The following is a 17,063-nucleotide window of genomic DNA, read 5'->3' on the forward strand; positions in this document are numbered from 1 at the left end:
TCGGCCGAATTTCCGTCTTCGACACATTTTCGAGAAGTCGATGGATCGTGCGAGGATCTCTTTCGCCGTTTTCTTCGGCGTTTCTTCACCTCGCTTCCATCCGCTGATCCTTGAGTGTAGTTTTCTGAACGTTGTGACGAATTCTGACGACGAAAACATCGTTGGCAAATTTTCACAGTCGAGTAATCTCCAATTAAAACTGTACCATTTCTGATCAAGTCCACGTTTATCACATCTACATCGGTGGCGTCGATGACTTGTTGTCCATTAAAATCACAACATCGAGGGTTGATTATTTCCATTCTGTTATGTCTTTTAGCAGCAGTACTTTCAGAATTGTTGTTATGAGGTTCTTGATTACTATTACACTCGGCCATTAAAATCTAAATTGTATTTTCTCCACGTTGTTCGTAGATGGATAAATTTAAACCCATACGTCTTGCTTTTGTGATATCAAATCGTCAGTGATATTCTTCGTTACAACTGATTCGTTCAGGGTGAAGGATGTATTTCGAAACTGTATTTATGCATCAAAATATGACTGTTAAAGTTGAAAGGGTTCTTTATGCAAATATTATTGCGTCATGTATTTTTGTGTTGGTTGGAGAAAAACATGATATAAAAAGAAAGTGATGTCACATCATGCCTGATAAAAAATTAAAAATAACGTCACGGTGGCATTTGGCTGCGAAGTAGTCTGGCTGCAAAGTATTTGAGTTTGAGAACTAGAATGATCATTCTTAGTGAAAACTGTTATTGCGGACAGCTCACGAACAAAGACCATACTAAAAGAGTTGAAGCAAATCGAATCAACTCGGGCGAATTTCTAAGAATCGATTGTGTTACAACTGAAGTAAAGTAAGGATTGATCAAAACAAGATATTTGTTATGGTCAGCTTTCAATTTGTCTGAAACGACATCGTAAAAATAGACAGTTACGGCTTTCATCACGGAGAAAATTTTTAGTTCAACTTTAATGACAAAGGAAACGCTTAAGTATAAACAAATGAATTCTAGCTGTTTAGCTTCCCAATATTTTAGGTTTGTCTCTGGCTTTAAATTCAATCCTAAAAAAATTATTTATTCTTCATAAACTACATTTGATCACACAATAGTTGAAAATTCGAAATAAGCGGTACTATTTCATTGCAAATAAACTTGCGCTTGTAATATTGATTTACAAATGTCCTTGTATTTGATTCAAATCTTTAAGAAAGTCTATTTGTTCGAAACCCGTCTCTGCACCGGAAATTGTTTCTGCCAGTGCTTTTTCTAATTCCTCTGTTAGGAACCGAAACCTTTTAGAGCCTAAGCACTCCCTTTCCAACCTCTTCATGAGGTGTTCATCGTCGTCTACCTTGATTTCGCGAGCTATCAGTGTGTCAAGTTTGTCTTTCGCCATTTTGAATCGTCCTTCATAGTAAAGTAGAAATGCTTCGGCCAAGTAAAATTGGCATTTCAAGGCTGGAGAAATACGATTGAAGAGGATTTCTACTGATCTCAAATTCTCTCGCACCTGTGTCAAATTTCTGTTTTCATTTTTTCCCTTGCAGCATTTCAATAAGACAGATGCCTTTCCTAAATAACAAGATATTTGAAGTAGAGCCTCATTGTTGCTCGACTCTAAAGCTCTCTGAAAGTAACTCAACACCACATCGTCTGGGTTTTGGTCAGTAAGCTGGGTTTCAGGAGCAATTTCAAGTTCGTTTTCAACGGTGGTAAAATCTTTGGAAAATTCTAAGCAAAGTTCCATAACTTTGGCTATTTTGGCGTAGAGTCTGCCTTTTTGACTTTCGAATCCTTCACGCAGTGTGAGATCTCTCTCCAGTGCTCTCAAACAGTTTAAAGCTTCAAGATAATCTTCCTTGATGTAAAACTCTGCTAATGCAAACTGCAGTTCAATTTTCAGGGTCTGGAATTGTTTCTTGTCTTCCTCTTCCATCAGCGACATCATCAGTGCTGTTCGAACGGTGTAATCAAGTTTTTCAATGCAGTTTGGAATTGAACTTTCTCGAAGTCTTCGGCCATCTTCTTCCATAGACTCTATTACCGACTCAAAATCATCCAGGTCTTGTATTTTGGGAAGCAAGGACGGTATAAGTTATTTGAGCCACTGATCAATGTCTTTCTCCTGTCTCTCATTGTCTGTAAAATCTGACAAACGCAAAGGAAATTGCCATTCTGCTTTCATTTTTCTTGAGGAATTCTTTTTCAAAGCATGATTTTTGCCACTTTTCTTCTGTGAAGATCGCTTCCTCCGTTGTTTTCCTGGCGAATAGACCGGGTTTCTGATACCTCCATCGGCTTGCAAGAGAGAATCGCTTTCATTCGATCGGGAAGAGGTTGAATTTGACCTATTATTCTGATTAAACAGATCTTTGTCACAGCAGATGTTCACTTCCGCGCGATCGCCCACTACTACGTTTTCACATTTTTCTACATTGAAGTTTACTTTGGCTGATTTCTGGTGTCGCAACGAAATACTCCTAGGCTGAAAATTAAAGTCGTAGAAAGTAATGTTTGTTGTGGCTGTCAAAGAGCCCACGTCATCTTGTGGCGAAATCATTCCCACTTCCGCTATCGTTTTCGATTCAACGTTGTCGTGTAAGTTCCTTGGATTTTCATCTGTACTCCGAACTGTTTGCAGTAGAGCCTCTAGATTGTGTAATCCCTCTTCTGATTCCATGATTAAGGCCAACTGCTCTGTCAATGGGACACTGCTTACTGCCGCATTTCTTGTATCATCATGGCTAATCGTAATCTGTTCATTTGAGTTTAAGTGATCGCAAGTCGGTTCTTGTTCTTCTTCGTGTTCGACCGTTCCATCCATTACAACGAAGTTTTTTTCTCTGGTAAAACTATAGTGCGAAGTCCTGGCTTTAAACAGACGCAGCTTAATTCTGCGAAAATAAATACGGCGTTCACGCAAATCGAAGCAAAATATTTCGCGAAATACAGGAGCGGGACTGGAAATGAGAAGCAAGGACTCAAGCATATCCAGCGGTGTTCAACAAAAAGCACTTTTCTCTCCCCGAGTCCTTTTTTCAAAGTGAAATGTGAGATGTTGCCTGCCCCAATCACTAACTGCCGTATTACTTACCTAACAACTGGCACCATATTTTAGCTCTGATTTTACTTCCTCGTCGTTCGATAATCTGGTACGGCAGGAAGCTAGAAGGAGATCATCTAGGGCTATTGTGTGAAAACGGTCACCTTCTCTTACTAACAAAGTGAGCTTTCGCAGGCATCCGAATAGTGATAATAATAATAATATTGCTAATAGCAATTACATGCAGTCTGGGATTTTGGCTCGGGCGAGAGTCGTTGGGAAGCTCTAGAAAATATGAAATATAAGTTTAAGAGAGGGAGTGGGGAAGGAGGCTCGAGCTTTGCCAAGTTCACTTTGTTTTTCGTTTGAAAGACAAGGCAGCTCTCCTACTGCTTCTCTCTGACCAAGAACATACATTGGCGCTGGTAACCTGTCTATGAAACCTGAGGGTTTGCTGAGCAGATAAAGTCATGGTCAGCTTCCACTTTAACTGAAACGATGTCGGGATCGATATCAGTATCTGGGCAACTGCCCACCTACCCCTCCCCTAACTCAACAACAATCAATTGACAACAAGTTAAGGCTAATGTTGGGTTAGGGGAGGGGAAGGTGGGCAGTTGCCCAGATACTGATATTGATCCCGATTTCGAATGAACAGACAATCTGAGTGAATGCAAGGAGGCTAACGTCAAAGGAAAACTATTTAGTGTGACTTTATTGACAAAATTTCCCTCACGAAAACTTGAACAGAATGAATGTAGCTGAGTTTTAGCATTCCTAGCTATCCCAAAATTTTAGTTTTGCTAAACACTTCGATGAAATAGTTTTGCCTCTCTAGCTTTACACGAATGCATCTCTAAAATGAGATATTCATTACATGTCAACTATATTTCATTAAAACATATTTGAAAATTCGAAATAAGCAGAGCTGTCCTATTGTTAGAAAGCTGACAAATGTAATTTCAATCTAAAATTGCTCTTGCAATAAATTCAAGCTGAATCTATGAGAAGGTCGTTTATTCGATTGAAACACTCTCCTCGAACATCTTTTTGCAGCCATTGCTTTTTCTAATTCCTATGTAAGACACCGAACCCTTTTAGAACCATACACTCCCAACTATTTCACAAGATGTTCCTTGTCGTCTATCATAATTTTGCGAGCCATTAATATTTCTAGTTTGTCCTGTGCCATTTTGTACCGTCTTTCATAGTTAAGTGAAAATGCTTCAGCTAAGTAAAATTGGCATCTCAAATTTGGAGAAACATGATTGAAGAGGAGGCCTGTTGATTATAAATTCTCTCGCACTTGTGTCAAATTTGTAGCATCATCCTGCCCCTTGCAGCATTTTAATAGGACAGATACTTTTCCTAGAGGAAAAGATAGACGACGTGGAACAAAACTTTAGTCAAATGTTAATAGATCATATGCGCACTGCAACTACCCAAAATGAGAAAAATGTGAATACATAAACAAATTGAGAGAATAATGATAAAAATTGCAACTACAAGTGTGAAACAGAGATGAGGTATTAAATTCGGGACCATTAATTCCTCTGTTAGAAACCGAAACCTTTTAGAGCCTAAGCACCCCCTTTCCAACCTCTTCAAGAGATGTTCCTCGTCGTCTATCATGATTTTACGAGCCATCAATGTGTTTAGTTTGTTTTTCGCTATTTCGTACTGTCCTTCATAGTAAAGTAGAAATGCTTCAGCCAAGTAAAATTGGCATTTCAAGGCTGGAGAAATATGACTGAAGAGGATTTCTACTGATCTCAAATTCTCTCGCACCTGTGTCAAATTTCTAGTCTCATTTTTTCCCTTGCAGCATTTCAATAAAACAGATGCCTTTCCTAAATAACAAGATATTTGAAGTAAAGCTTCATTGTTGCCCGACTCTAAAGCTTTCTGGAAGTAACTCAACACAACATCATCTGGGTTTTGGTCAGTAAACAGGGCCTTAGTAGCGATTTCTGGGTCGTTTTGATTGTCAGTAAAATCTTTGGAAAATTCTAAGCAAAGTTCCATAACTTTGGCCATTTTGGCGTAAAGTCTACCTTTTTGATTTTCGAATCCTTTGCGCAGCGAAGGTTTGTAATGGAAATCTCTCTCCAATGCTCTCAAACAGGTTAAAGCTTTAAGATAATCTTCCTTGATGTAAAACTCTGCTAATGCAAAATGCACTTCAATTTTCAAGGTCTGGTATTTTTCCTTTTCCTCCTCTTGTACCATCTTCAACGCCATGCAAATGGCCTCATCGAGTTTTTCGATGCGGTTTGGAATTGAACTTTCAACTGGCCTTCTATTTTCCTTTAAGGTATCCGTTACTATCTCAAAATCATCCACATCATCTTGTACTTCGGAAAGAAAGGACGGTTTCAGTAGTTTAAGCCACTGATCAATGGCTTCCTCCAATCTCTCGGAATCTGTAAAATCTGACAAACACATTTGAAATTGCCACTCTTTCTTTATCTTTTTTCTTGAGCAATTGCCTCTAGAAACATAATTTTTGTTACTTTTCTTCCGTTGTTTTCTTGACGAAAAGACCGAGTTTTTGCTACCTTCATCGGTTTGCACGGGAGAATCACTTTTATTCGATCGGGAAGAGGTTGATTTCGCCTTCGTATCCTGACAAATATTATAGCATAAGTTCACTTCCGCGCTATCGCCTGCTACTACATATTCACATTGTTCTACATCGATGTTTACTCTGGCTGATTTCTGGTGTAGCAACAAAATACTCTTACGCTGCAAATTCTTTTCGTAGAGAGTAATGTTTGTTGTCGTAGTTTCAATCGCTGTCAAAGAGCCCACGTCACCTCGTGTCGAAGTCAATCCCACTTCCGCTTTCGTTTCCGACTCAACCGTGTCGTGTAAGTTTGTTAGATTTTCATCTGTACTCGGAACTGTTTGCAGTACAGTATTAAGATTCTGTAATCCCTCTCCTGATTCCATGATAAAGGCCACCTTTTCTGTCAAGGGGACACTGCTTTCGGCCGCATTTCCTGTGTCACCATGGCTAATCGTAATCTGTTCATTTAAGTTCAACTGATCGCAGGTCTGTTTCACGTCGTCTTCGTTTTCGATCGTTCCATTCATGACAAAACAAACTATATCTCTGGCACTGAGGCTATTGTTAGAAGTTTTAGGTTTAAACAGTCGCAACTTTTTTTTCCGCGAAAGTAAATATAGCATAAATTCTCTTGACTACAAATTGAACCGCAGCGATAATACTGGAGCGGGATTGGGAATGAGTAGCCCGGAATCAAGCATATCCAGCGGTGTTCAACAAAAGGCTCTTTCTCTTTCCCCCCTCGTCAGCGGTATGGACACCAAATAATCACCTTACTATTTAGCGACTATACCGCTGACAAGGAGCCAAAACGACCTTGGGTTCCAAATTTCTCCTTAAGTCCTAATGTGACATGTTGCCTGTCCTAATCACTAAGTACCGTATTATTTATTAAATAACTAGGGCCATATTTCAGCCCAGATTTCAGTTCCTCGTCGTTCGGTCCTGATACAGCAAGAAGCTACAAGGCTCTAGAAATTAAGAAAAATAAGTTTAAGAAAGGGAGTGGAGAAGGAGGCGTGAGGTTCGCCAAGTTCACTTTGTTTTTCGTTTGAAAATCAAAGTAGCCCTCTTACTGCTCCTCTCGGACCAACAACATTCATTAGCGCTTCTAACCTGTTTATGAAACCAGAGCATTTGCTGAGCAAGTAAAGTCGGGAGGTGGAAAGGAATAAGAGGGGGTAACCTACGACAGAACTTAGGGTACCTTGTTATACTCTCCCACCGACGCAACACCACAGTTTCTTTAGAAACTTTCCCCCTTTACAATATAACTTATTCCGTCAGTTTTACCGGCGAAATAAGCACTTTTCTGGGGTAGAAAATCTAAAGAATAGTTGCTGTTCCAGAACAGGAGGGCCACAAGCTGCAGACGAGCAGACAACTTGATCAACTTTTACTACTGGGTTCATACTATTCACCACATAGTTAGGCATCCTCTTAATCTCCCAGCTTTCGTTGCTCCATGTAATCAAAAGAAATAGTCAGTAGGCTTATGGTAGCAACAATTTCAAGCTTTCTATTTTTATTTTCTTTAACAACGGTTTCACTTTTTCCATTTGAACTGAGACAAAAATGTTGTGCTGTAGGAAAATAAAGTCTTTGATGTCTAATTCTCAACGCCATAAAATATCTTGCACAAAGAATCACTTTTAATTCGAAATTTTATCCTAGTCAGCCTCCAAAACTACTGCAAACTATCAAGTTTAACTTTACATATTCTACAATCAAAGAAGTAATTTCACTATTTTTAGGTTTCAACTTAAGGGATTTCAAATTGCCAGCGATTTGATGCTAGGTTGAGCATTTTGAGATTGTCTTTTTCCGTGCTGTGTAGAACATTCCAATAAAAGGTCACAACACTTATCCAAGAGACTCGCTGCAAGTGGTAACAAATGTTTTGCCATTCCATACGCTCTTGTACTGTTCTGGCAAACAGTATTCCACCTAGAAAGAAGAAAAAAAGATAGAATTGTTGGCCTTAATTTTTTTAAATTTTCCAATTACAAAAAAGCAGCTACAACAATTTCGAACAAACATAACAGCAACAAAACAGTTTAATTACATCTTAAACAACAATAAGAACAAGTAAGACATGGAATGAGTAGCATTTGATGACAGCCCACTATTTCGATCTGAACACCAGTGTCAAGTGTCCAACTAATGGGAGTTAAGTAAAATAATTTGAATGGAGATGATTCTGCCCAGGTTGTTGAACGTCAGTCACCACTACCACCAACAGTTTTTCTCAGGACTACACTCACCCGGACAATCACACCAAACTATCACAATTTAGAGCCACTTACCATATCATCCCCACCAGGCTTTGGCATCATGATATTCATCTCAGATGACTTGGCAGTCACAATCTCTGTGTTGCCAATGCCATTAGGAAAGAGCACTTGACAGCCATCAGTCTTATCAATTGACACTGTTGGAACCATGCCATTAATCTAGATGATAACAAAACCTGTCAGTTCATCATATTACCATACAGAAGTGAACACTGCTTCTTGAAAAGACTGCTGACCTTCCAGCCCTGAGGTATTACTTGCATCCAATAATTATCTGGAATTTGTCACTCTGAGGCAATTATAATGTGTGGTCCTTGTTATTTACCTGACACTGCATACTCTGGCAGTTGATAAATTCAACGGTGCCAATGGCATCCTCAAGAACCACTGCTGTTTTCTTACAGCCATCTGAGATTAAACACAAAGAAACACATCATTTAAAAAATAAATGAACATTGAGTAGAACTTAAATTGGTGTGATTCATCAGAAGAGGGGTTTGGTATTCCAATTGCATCAGATAAACTCTTCACCCTTCCAGTCCCAAGATTTCATTAGTAATTCTCCTTACTGTCTGCCACCCAATTTTTAAGATGTTAGTTTGGAGAATTTGGTTTTTGATTAATTGAAAATCTCCTCACTGATATTTTTATTTATTCTCTCTTATTGACTGCTTGATATTGGATTGAAATTGTAAAGAAAATTCTGTCTTGGCCACTAATGGAAGTTAAAGGGGTTAAAATCTCAAAAAACTGACTTTACAAAGAAGCAAGTAACAAATTAAAACAAACGACAAATGGCTCACTATTTCAATATGCATCAGTATTGTTTCTCCCCTATCTTGGATAACACACTTCTACAACAAGTTTCCTCTGTAACCTTTACTAGTCCCAGTTCTCAACAAAAGTACAGCTGTTAGGATGGGGGCTAAACATTATAGACCTTAGGACTTACCCACAACCATGGAATTGATTTTGCCCTTGACCTGAATGGTGCTGTTCTTGCAGCTATAGATGTAAACTGTTTGTGATACTGATGGCTCCCTGATCACAAGCTCTTTGTTATCTTCTTGAAATTCCTGGAAAACAAAATATCAGTTTGTCGTACACAAAATAACAGCCCTACTTAAAAGGCTATGGCACAAATTTTCAAAGTTCTTTTTAGCAAATGCCATAACTGATAGAAATGCATCGCTGGATGGCCAGGATATGGATGGGATGTTTCCGAAGCTACAAAAACTTCAACAGTAACAGACCTCTCTTTCTTCAGAACATATTAAGATAATGAGTTTTGAACAGACACAAGAATAACTTGCAAATTGGCATCACGTTCTCAGACTACCCAAAAGTTGGTGATTTCACATTGTTGTTTAAAACTGAATGTCCTGTAAAAGTGCAAAGTTTTTAAATCTAAAAGAAAAGCATATGTTTTTCTCATGAAATCTTCAGTTTTCCCAGTTCTGGATGCTACTGTCATGGTTCTCTTCATGTCGTCACATTTGTATTTCTGTTTAGAACTGCTGATAACATTACAATTAACTGACTACAATATCATCCAAAGTATGTTAAACTTACAACCGCCCACTTCTTCCCTTGCAGCTCGAACACTGGAGGTTTTTTGGCAGCTGCAGCTTTGGGCTTAGGGGCAACTACAGCTGGTTTTGGTTTGTCAGGAACAGGCCCAGTCTTTCTCAGTTCTTTGTTTTTGTGAGTCTTCTCCTCATCCTTTACTTTCCTAAGTCCTGTGTGGGAAGAAGAAACCAATAATTGTGTGTTCTTGGATCAGACATTTCCTTCTGACTTCCCTAATGACTGCAAGAAAGGGTTTTTTTTAAAACAGCTCCATCCAGTTAAGTTCTGTTCTGCCAAAAGACTACCTTACTTTGTGGATGATTGGGGACTACATGCTAAACATCAAGCCCATACAGGGAGTTGAACTTGGAATCACTGGGTAACAACTGTACAAGTTAGTTAAACAAAGTTTAACTCTTATTTAACAAAACAACAACCCTCAATTTACCCAAAACATTTATCTTAACATTCACCATTTGTGAACAGTTTCATGAGAGCCAAAAGCTAACAGAGGAAGGATATTTATTCAATTAAATCAATCTTCTTGTAGAGAAGGCCCGAGGCCCACTAATTTGGTAAAAACCATGTTTTAGGTTAGAAATCATTAAACAAAAAAAAAAACCAGCTCATAGTGTTTAACTGTTGAGGAGGTTCAAATTATCTGAGTTTTCCAGAAATGGAAGGTGTGACATTTAGGATTATTTTGTGTGTTCATTCATTACCAGGGCTAGATAGTTGAAGTTTTGAAGGCACATACAAGGACCACTCAGAGGTTACAGGAAACTCACACAAATTTGACAATGAAAGTACACGTACCTGCAGCAATATTCATGCCTGCCTTGTTGATCTCACCAAATAATGCATTTGCAGCCCCACGCTGGGTATCTTGCCCTGAGGAAACAGGGGTAGGGGCTTGCACAGCAGGAGGGGGTGGGGGAGCAGGTTTACCAGGTGGGGGTGCCACAGACCCTGCTCCAGCTTTGGCAACATTTCCCTATTAAAAAATGAAGAACAACAAGAAAATCAGTGTCAAAGCATAAGCAGGGTAACAGCTGTTTGTACAGATCATTCAGTGAGTAAACCAGCCAGCCAGTCAGTTGGCTTACCAGTCAATTGGTCAGTCAGTAGCCACATTCATTTAAAAATTTCTGATGCAAAACTGGGAATGAACAAAGGGATTATTTTCTACAAAGACCTTTGTTTTTGTGTTGTTTAAGATAACAGATGGAGGAATTACTTACTGTTTTACTCCACACTACACCAGTTGTGTGATGAGCCTTAACATATGCATGAAGGTCCATAAGGGAATTTTTAAGAGCTTTCACCCATTCCACATGTGTTTCATCTCTGCCAAACAAAAATATTTATGACTTATCCAGTGAACAGAACTGTTTCACCACTATATAATAGGAAGCAATTATTCAACAAAATTTCAAAAACTAACTGCTAATTGGACATGATATTAACGATGCCTCAATGGTCATGTTGCATCACATTAAATTAAGTTACATCACATCACATCAAATCACACCAAAATGACATACCATGGAATATCTAAAACTGACAAGTTTCAAATTTTTTTGACTTAAACACCCAGGGCCCGGTTGTTCAAAACTGCGATTAGCGCTAATCCACGATTAAATAGGCTAATCGCCGATTAAATTTAAGTCGCCGATTAGTTTCTGTTGTTCAAAGCCCGATTATTCCTAACCTTCGATCAAACCGAGGGTTAAATCTAACCCTGCTCGCTAGGTGGATTAAATCCTTAATCGGCAGATTAAAAAATAAAAATCACAACATGGCTGACTTGTTGTATGGTTGTGTTGGTGTTGATGGACGAAGAAAAAGGAAGCAAAGAGAGTTTAGGAGCATCGGTTTCACGATAGATGGATATACAGACGAAGAATTAAGAGCAAGGCAGACTTTTCGGGCGCCATTTGTTTTTTTGTTTACATGGGAGTACATGTAAAAGAAAATAAGAAAGAAACAAAAGTCTAAAGTCCGTTAATTTTCACTTTGCTTTGTGTTTGTTAGCGAAGTATACATTTTATGCAAGGTATGGACATTGAGAGGTATTACAATAATGTTTCCATTTATAAACTTACCTGTTTCAAACCCCTGTAACCCAGTAAATGACGGTGTGTCACTGAACATGTTTATTATTTTTAAACTGGCTTCTGATGGGTTCGGGGGAGCAGGGCCACCACCTGTCTTCTTCTGTTCACTTTTAAAGGAACTGAATTCTCTTTTTGCGTGACTCTGGAGGTTTTTCCACTTGTCTCGTACTTCCTGCGTTGATCTTGCTGTCACACCGACGGCGTTTACCGCCGCCGAGATTTCTTCCCAAATCTTGTTTTTTTTTGCATTTGTTATACTGTTGGTAAATTTACTTTGAAGAATGTCCATATTTTCTTCAAATTTTTCCATTAAAAATCAGCGGGTGAAAAGTTTGCTTTCCGCACTTTCTTCGCTGGAGAAGCCATATTGACAAAAATAAATTTCCGGCAATTTTATGACGTAAACTGGCACAAAATAAATTATAATTAATTAATATAATTCATTTTATGCTTAATCGCGGATTAGTAAATCGACCGAGTAATCTCCCTTTGAACAACCGTTTTTTAACCAACGATTAACTAACCCACGATTGAGAAATTTAATCGCCGATTAGGCCTAATCGGTGATTAGTTTAATCGCGGTTTTGAACAACCGGGCCCAGACTTACTTTCCTTTGAAGTCCTTCAATACTCGGTTCAGGTAGAACTGTGCTGCATCAACCATTTCTTTAACATGAGGAGCTGGAGTGGGGCTCTATCAGAATGGAATCAATCATGCAACTTCCCATTTTAGTTTGAAATCCAGAATGAATCATTAAAATCCTTTTTCACCTGATACTGTTATGAAGGATATTTTCTTTAGTACTGCACTGTACTATTTGCATTTCTTGCTTGTTTTAGATGTTTGTGTAATCCTATTGAAGTTTCAGATTGTACATAATTTTACTAATATGTACCCAGGGGTGTACCCAGGGGAAGTTGTTTTAATTTCTAAGGCTTTCTGATGAGTGAAGGGGGGGAGAGGGAGTGGCATATTCAAGCGAAGGTCCTGTAAGAAAGGAGTTTGTTAAAATTATTTCATAATTAGGAGCCCAACTGTATATAAGGACTCAGCCATGTAGGAAAGCTATACAGAGAGAGCTACTGTGATATATTTCAGAGATTGTGCATTTCCAGGAGATTTGGAGGTAACTGTTAGTTTGTGTCAGTGGTGAGCTAAGTTATAGTTTTTAGTGGGCTTAAGTAAGTTTATCAGGATGATTAATGAATAGCCTACAGGAGTTACTCTTTGGTAAGAGTATTTCATATAAAGTGGTTGGGTTTGTAGGAGCACACTGTTCTTTCTGATGGTTAAAATTGTACCGTAATAAAGAACCTGACTTTTCACTTACCACACTAACCCATCCAAGGGCAGGAATGGCTTCACTAAGGGCTGACAGGTGGTTGAAAACCTTGCTTGCACGATTCTTCTCACGAAAACTCTATTAAAAATTAACATAGACTCTGCAAATTCCCAACAAGCTCAAAATACAATACAGTACTTTAAAACTTATCTTTCTCAAATTTCCCAGCTTTATATGCAATTAATCTTTCCTTTGTATTCATTGCCGCTAGCAAGAAGTGAGATTCACACAATTACAATCAACAAAATTAAATTTTAAACATCATTCATAACAAGTGATAATAAGGGTAATTTCTTTTATATATACTTAACAGTATATAATTTTGAAGGTGCTCTCTGATGGGCTACCAAAACTCCAGGTATCTTCAGCTATTCACCTCTGAGCAACATGCACGAAATTTAAACTAACACAACTATTCATCTCAGTGTTGCTGGCTAACTTTGCGGCTTGGTAAACATCCACCATACACCACCTCCCCTTTGGTAAATAGTTGTTAAATATCAGTGCATTTACCTGTACTTCACCAATACAATCTGCCTGTGGTTTCAATATCTTTGCAAACTCATCCTGTTGATTAAAGTTCTGAATTTACTTTCCAACAGCTTATTTCTTGCCTCTTGAACTCAAAGATTTCCCTGTTTAACTTCTACAAATTAATTTTTGGAGCTATATCTATAATCTTTGCCAAAATTCTTGGCACACAGAACAAAATTATTGAAAACAAACATAATTCAAAACCTTGAAACCAACAGTAATTCTTTTCTTGCTCTGAACATTGGGAATTTATTTTGAAAATTTAACTCTGGAAAGTGATTAACATGTTACTTCTCTAGATAACATCCAACATTATCCAGCAATTTAGGTGACGAGAATACTCAAACTTATAGGTAGAATTTGTTCTCTTCATCTCACACCAAATTCTCAAAACTGGTTTACAAGAAAATGTGTAGCAGCTGGAGGGGAAAATTAACCAAATCTTGGGACCTAAAGGGTTAGGCACTTTATCATAATCATCATGGCTAGATCTTGTATGTCAGAGAAATCTGACATAAAAAATTTTCATACAAAATTGGAAATCTTCCACTTTTCCTTCTGTGTTACAGGGATTTCTTTTGTTTTCTTTCTTTAATCACTTTGTTACCATGACCTTGACTTAATATCTGGAAAGTCAGGGGCACTGTAATTTTGTAAATTTCCCAATTCATTTGCAAGCCTGAGGCAGGGGGAAACAGCGTAATCCCTTATTGTCTGGAGTTTCTGGTCATGAAATGAGCAGCTTTTATTAAAAAAACAAACAAACAAACAAACAAAACAAAACAAACCTGACCCTCGTAGAGTGAGATTCATAATATTAAAGGTAAAACACTCAAAGCAAATCTCCCCTGATGAAATAAATGTAATTTTTCCTGTACTTACTTGACTGGGCTTTTGACACGTAGAGGCAAGCACAATAAATTCCCTTTGAGCATCAAACACTTTCTTAGCCAACTTTGCCTAGACAAGACAGATAACATATTTGTGAGTTGAAATACCCACAGCCTTATTAAAATCAAAGAAATCCATGACAAAAATAATCCATTAATACTGCCTAACAAGTAACAAAAAAATTCCATCATTAACACATACTCATCTTTATCAAAACATTCTCAAATTTTTAATTCCCAGATGGGAATTCAAGCGTAAAGCTTGGATGGGGAAGTGCTTTACAGGGTGAGGTTTAACCCTTCATACCCTGAGAGTGACTGGCATCTAATTTCTCCCTACAATTTCACTGCTGAATCACACATTAAGCAGGGCGTGAAATTAATTTTTTTTTCTGATAGCCACTTGGCTCCTAAATTCTTCAAAGTAGTAGCCAATTCAAAAAAAAGTTGGTCGCCATTTTCAAAGACAAACAAAACCTTTTTTTTACGCTGTCAACGTTCTCGATAGACCCTTCAAAATTAATTTAGGGAAAAGATCTAACGTTCTGAAAAGTGGACACTAGGATGGATGATATACAACGTTCAAGCTCACCTAAATCCAAGATAGCGTCTAGTTATCAATTGAGATGCGTGTGCTGAGTTTTGGAAACATACTTAACGAGGAAGTTTGCCGCGGATTTATGTTTGCAAATCTTTTTGATTCACCATGTCTCTCGATATGGTTGTGATGAAATATTCTAGTCGCCAATTTGGCGACTAATTTTCAAGATTTGGTCGCCAAATTGAAAAATTTAGTCGCATTGGCGCCTGTATTAGGCGCAATTTCATGCCCTGTTAAGGTCATGAGAATAAAGGAAATGATCCCCAAAAGAGGCCTCATGAAAGAGGCTTTTGATTGGTAAACAAATTATCTTTGTCAGCACCTTAGGAAATGTATAGAGAACAGTATGGAGGACATGTATATTGATGATGGGGTGTAAAGGGTTAAAGAGTTCTAATTCTTACATGTGATATGCAATTTTACCATTTAGCATCCTAAATGATGACCTAGGCAGTACACTCTACCAGAAATTTCCCTGTCACAAGCGACAGGTCCATTCTTAGTGCCAGTTGGCAAGACAACCACACCACATAATCAGCACAAGGCATTTTGATCACATGAAACTGAAAGGTACATTTACATACATTCTTCTAACATAACGACAATGAATGAAGTGAATTTAAGTTGCATTTGGTATAACAATGTACATAATTATGACTAGGGATGCACTGATGGATCAACTTGGGAGTTGAAGTTAGCATCTCTGCATTACCTGGGTGTCTACATCGCCACCAATTTTGCTCGACAACTTAAAAAATTCGGCCACGTTACCCTTAAGCACCTACGAAAACAGAAGCGATAAGTATATTTGAAATATTTTCATTCAATTTGCGAAGCCGAAAATATCTAAAATTTCAAATTCACAACAAGTAAGGAAGATCATGACCTTACAATTCTCTCTTCTTGTAAGAAGCAATTGTCACTTATTTTACCTGGTCGTACTCTTCAACAATAACTCCCAAATCTGCAATTTAAAGTCAAATCCTTTAATCACACTCAATCTAAACTACGTGTCCCAAAAACTCTCTCCAATATAAAATTTCCGTCTGAAGTAACGCTATGCTTTCAGTGAACTTTCAAACCTGCTGGTTCTCCGCCGCCGGCCTTGTCAGCTGCAGCTTCTAAACGTGATGTGACTGCTTCAAGACGAGCTACAAGGGCACTCAAGTCACCAGACATCTCAGAAGTTTGCTACAACAAAGAGAAAAACTGCGTACTTTACGACAAGCTTTTGCAAGGAAACCAACAGATTAGTTGAGGGAGGGGTGAAAAATATTACACAGTTTTCCTAATATGGTAATATGGTCTGTTGGATTCTTAGCTTTCCTGTCAGCGGAATAAATAATACGTCAGATAATTTTATTGAAGTATCGTCAGGAAACTAACTTAAAGGAAATAATATTGAACCTACAGTCCAATACTTTTTTCCCCTCGTTTTTCACTTTCCTTGGATTTTTCTTCACATGGTAATCTTAATTAGTTCACTCTTGTTCACGTCTGCTTGTTTTTAATAAGACATACATACAGTCGATATAAAAAAATACTAACGGGGGAGGAAAGGGTTGAGTTTTTTATTCGCCCCAGTTTCTCTCGCCAAAATATTATCCAAGATGGCTGCTTAAATGTACGCCTTTTATGCAATCAGGGACGTTTTCAGCGCAAAAATTGTTTGCGATATGAAATGCATGATGAACCTACCTGAAAGGTATGTATGTGTCTTATTTTCTAAACTTTTCTATTCAGGAAATGTTGAAAGATATGATACGATTTATAGTTTTATTACAGCGAGATTAATTCCACAAATCATTCCAATTCCTTGGAACAAAAAAACAACGTTTACAACTTTTGATTTTTAACTCTTTATAAAATTACTATATTCGAGGGAATGAACCCATATACCACGAACAGTAGGTCTTAAAGTGTAACCCTAGAATATTCTTTTCTCGCTCAATCGCTTATGAACAATATTATAACACCTATACTATGGTTTAGATTTCAGTCGCTTTTTCCTGCCATATCCTCAAACCCCCTACCCCCGAATGCTCAACACAAACGATTCCGTCATGAAACTTTACGTCATAGTAATTTCTCTTTTTT

At 38.0% G+C, this 17,063-nt stretch overlaps 1 protein-coding gene across 1 annotated transcript; it reads right to left on the bottom strand.

Annotated features, from left to right (window-relative positions):
* Positions 1-7,126: 7,126 nt before the first annotated feature.
* On the bottom strand, positions 7,127-16,241 carry LOC131781585 (adenylyl cyclase-associated protein 1). The gene is made up of 14 exons (XM_059098279.2): positions 16,049-16,241; positions 15,899-15,930; positions 15,679-15,747; positions 14,358-14,435; positions 13,455-13,508; positions 12,930-13,019; positions 12,207-12,292; positions 10,723-10,828; positions 10,298-10,475; positions 9,485-9,651; positions 8,865-8,988; positions 8,238-8,320; positions 7,925-8,071; positions 7,127-7,565 (listed from the first exon to the last, which is right to left on the bottom strand). The coding sequence occupies exons 1-14, from the start codon at positions 16,143-16,145 to the stop codon at positions 7,482-7,484; spliced, it is 1,395 nt and encodes a 464-aa protein (XP_058954262.2). The 5' UTR covers positions 16,146-16,241; the 3' UTR covers positions 7,127-7,481.
* Between the last annotated feature and the right edge of the window lie 822 nt (positions 16,242-17,063).

The sequence above is a fragment of the Pocillopora verrucosa genome, chromosome 5, assembly GCF_036669915.1.
Source record: "Pocillopora verrucosa isolate sample1 chromosome 5, ASM3666991v2, whole genome shotgun sequence".
Taxonomy (NCBI): Eukaryota; Metazoa; Cnidaria; class Anthozoa; order Scleractinia; family Pocilloporidae; genus Pocillopora; species Pocillopora verrucosa.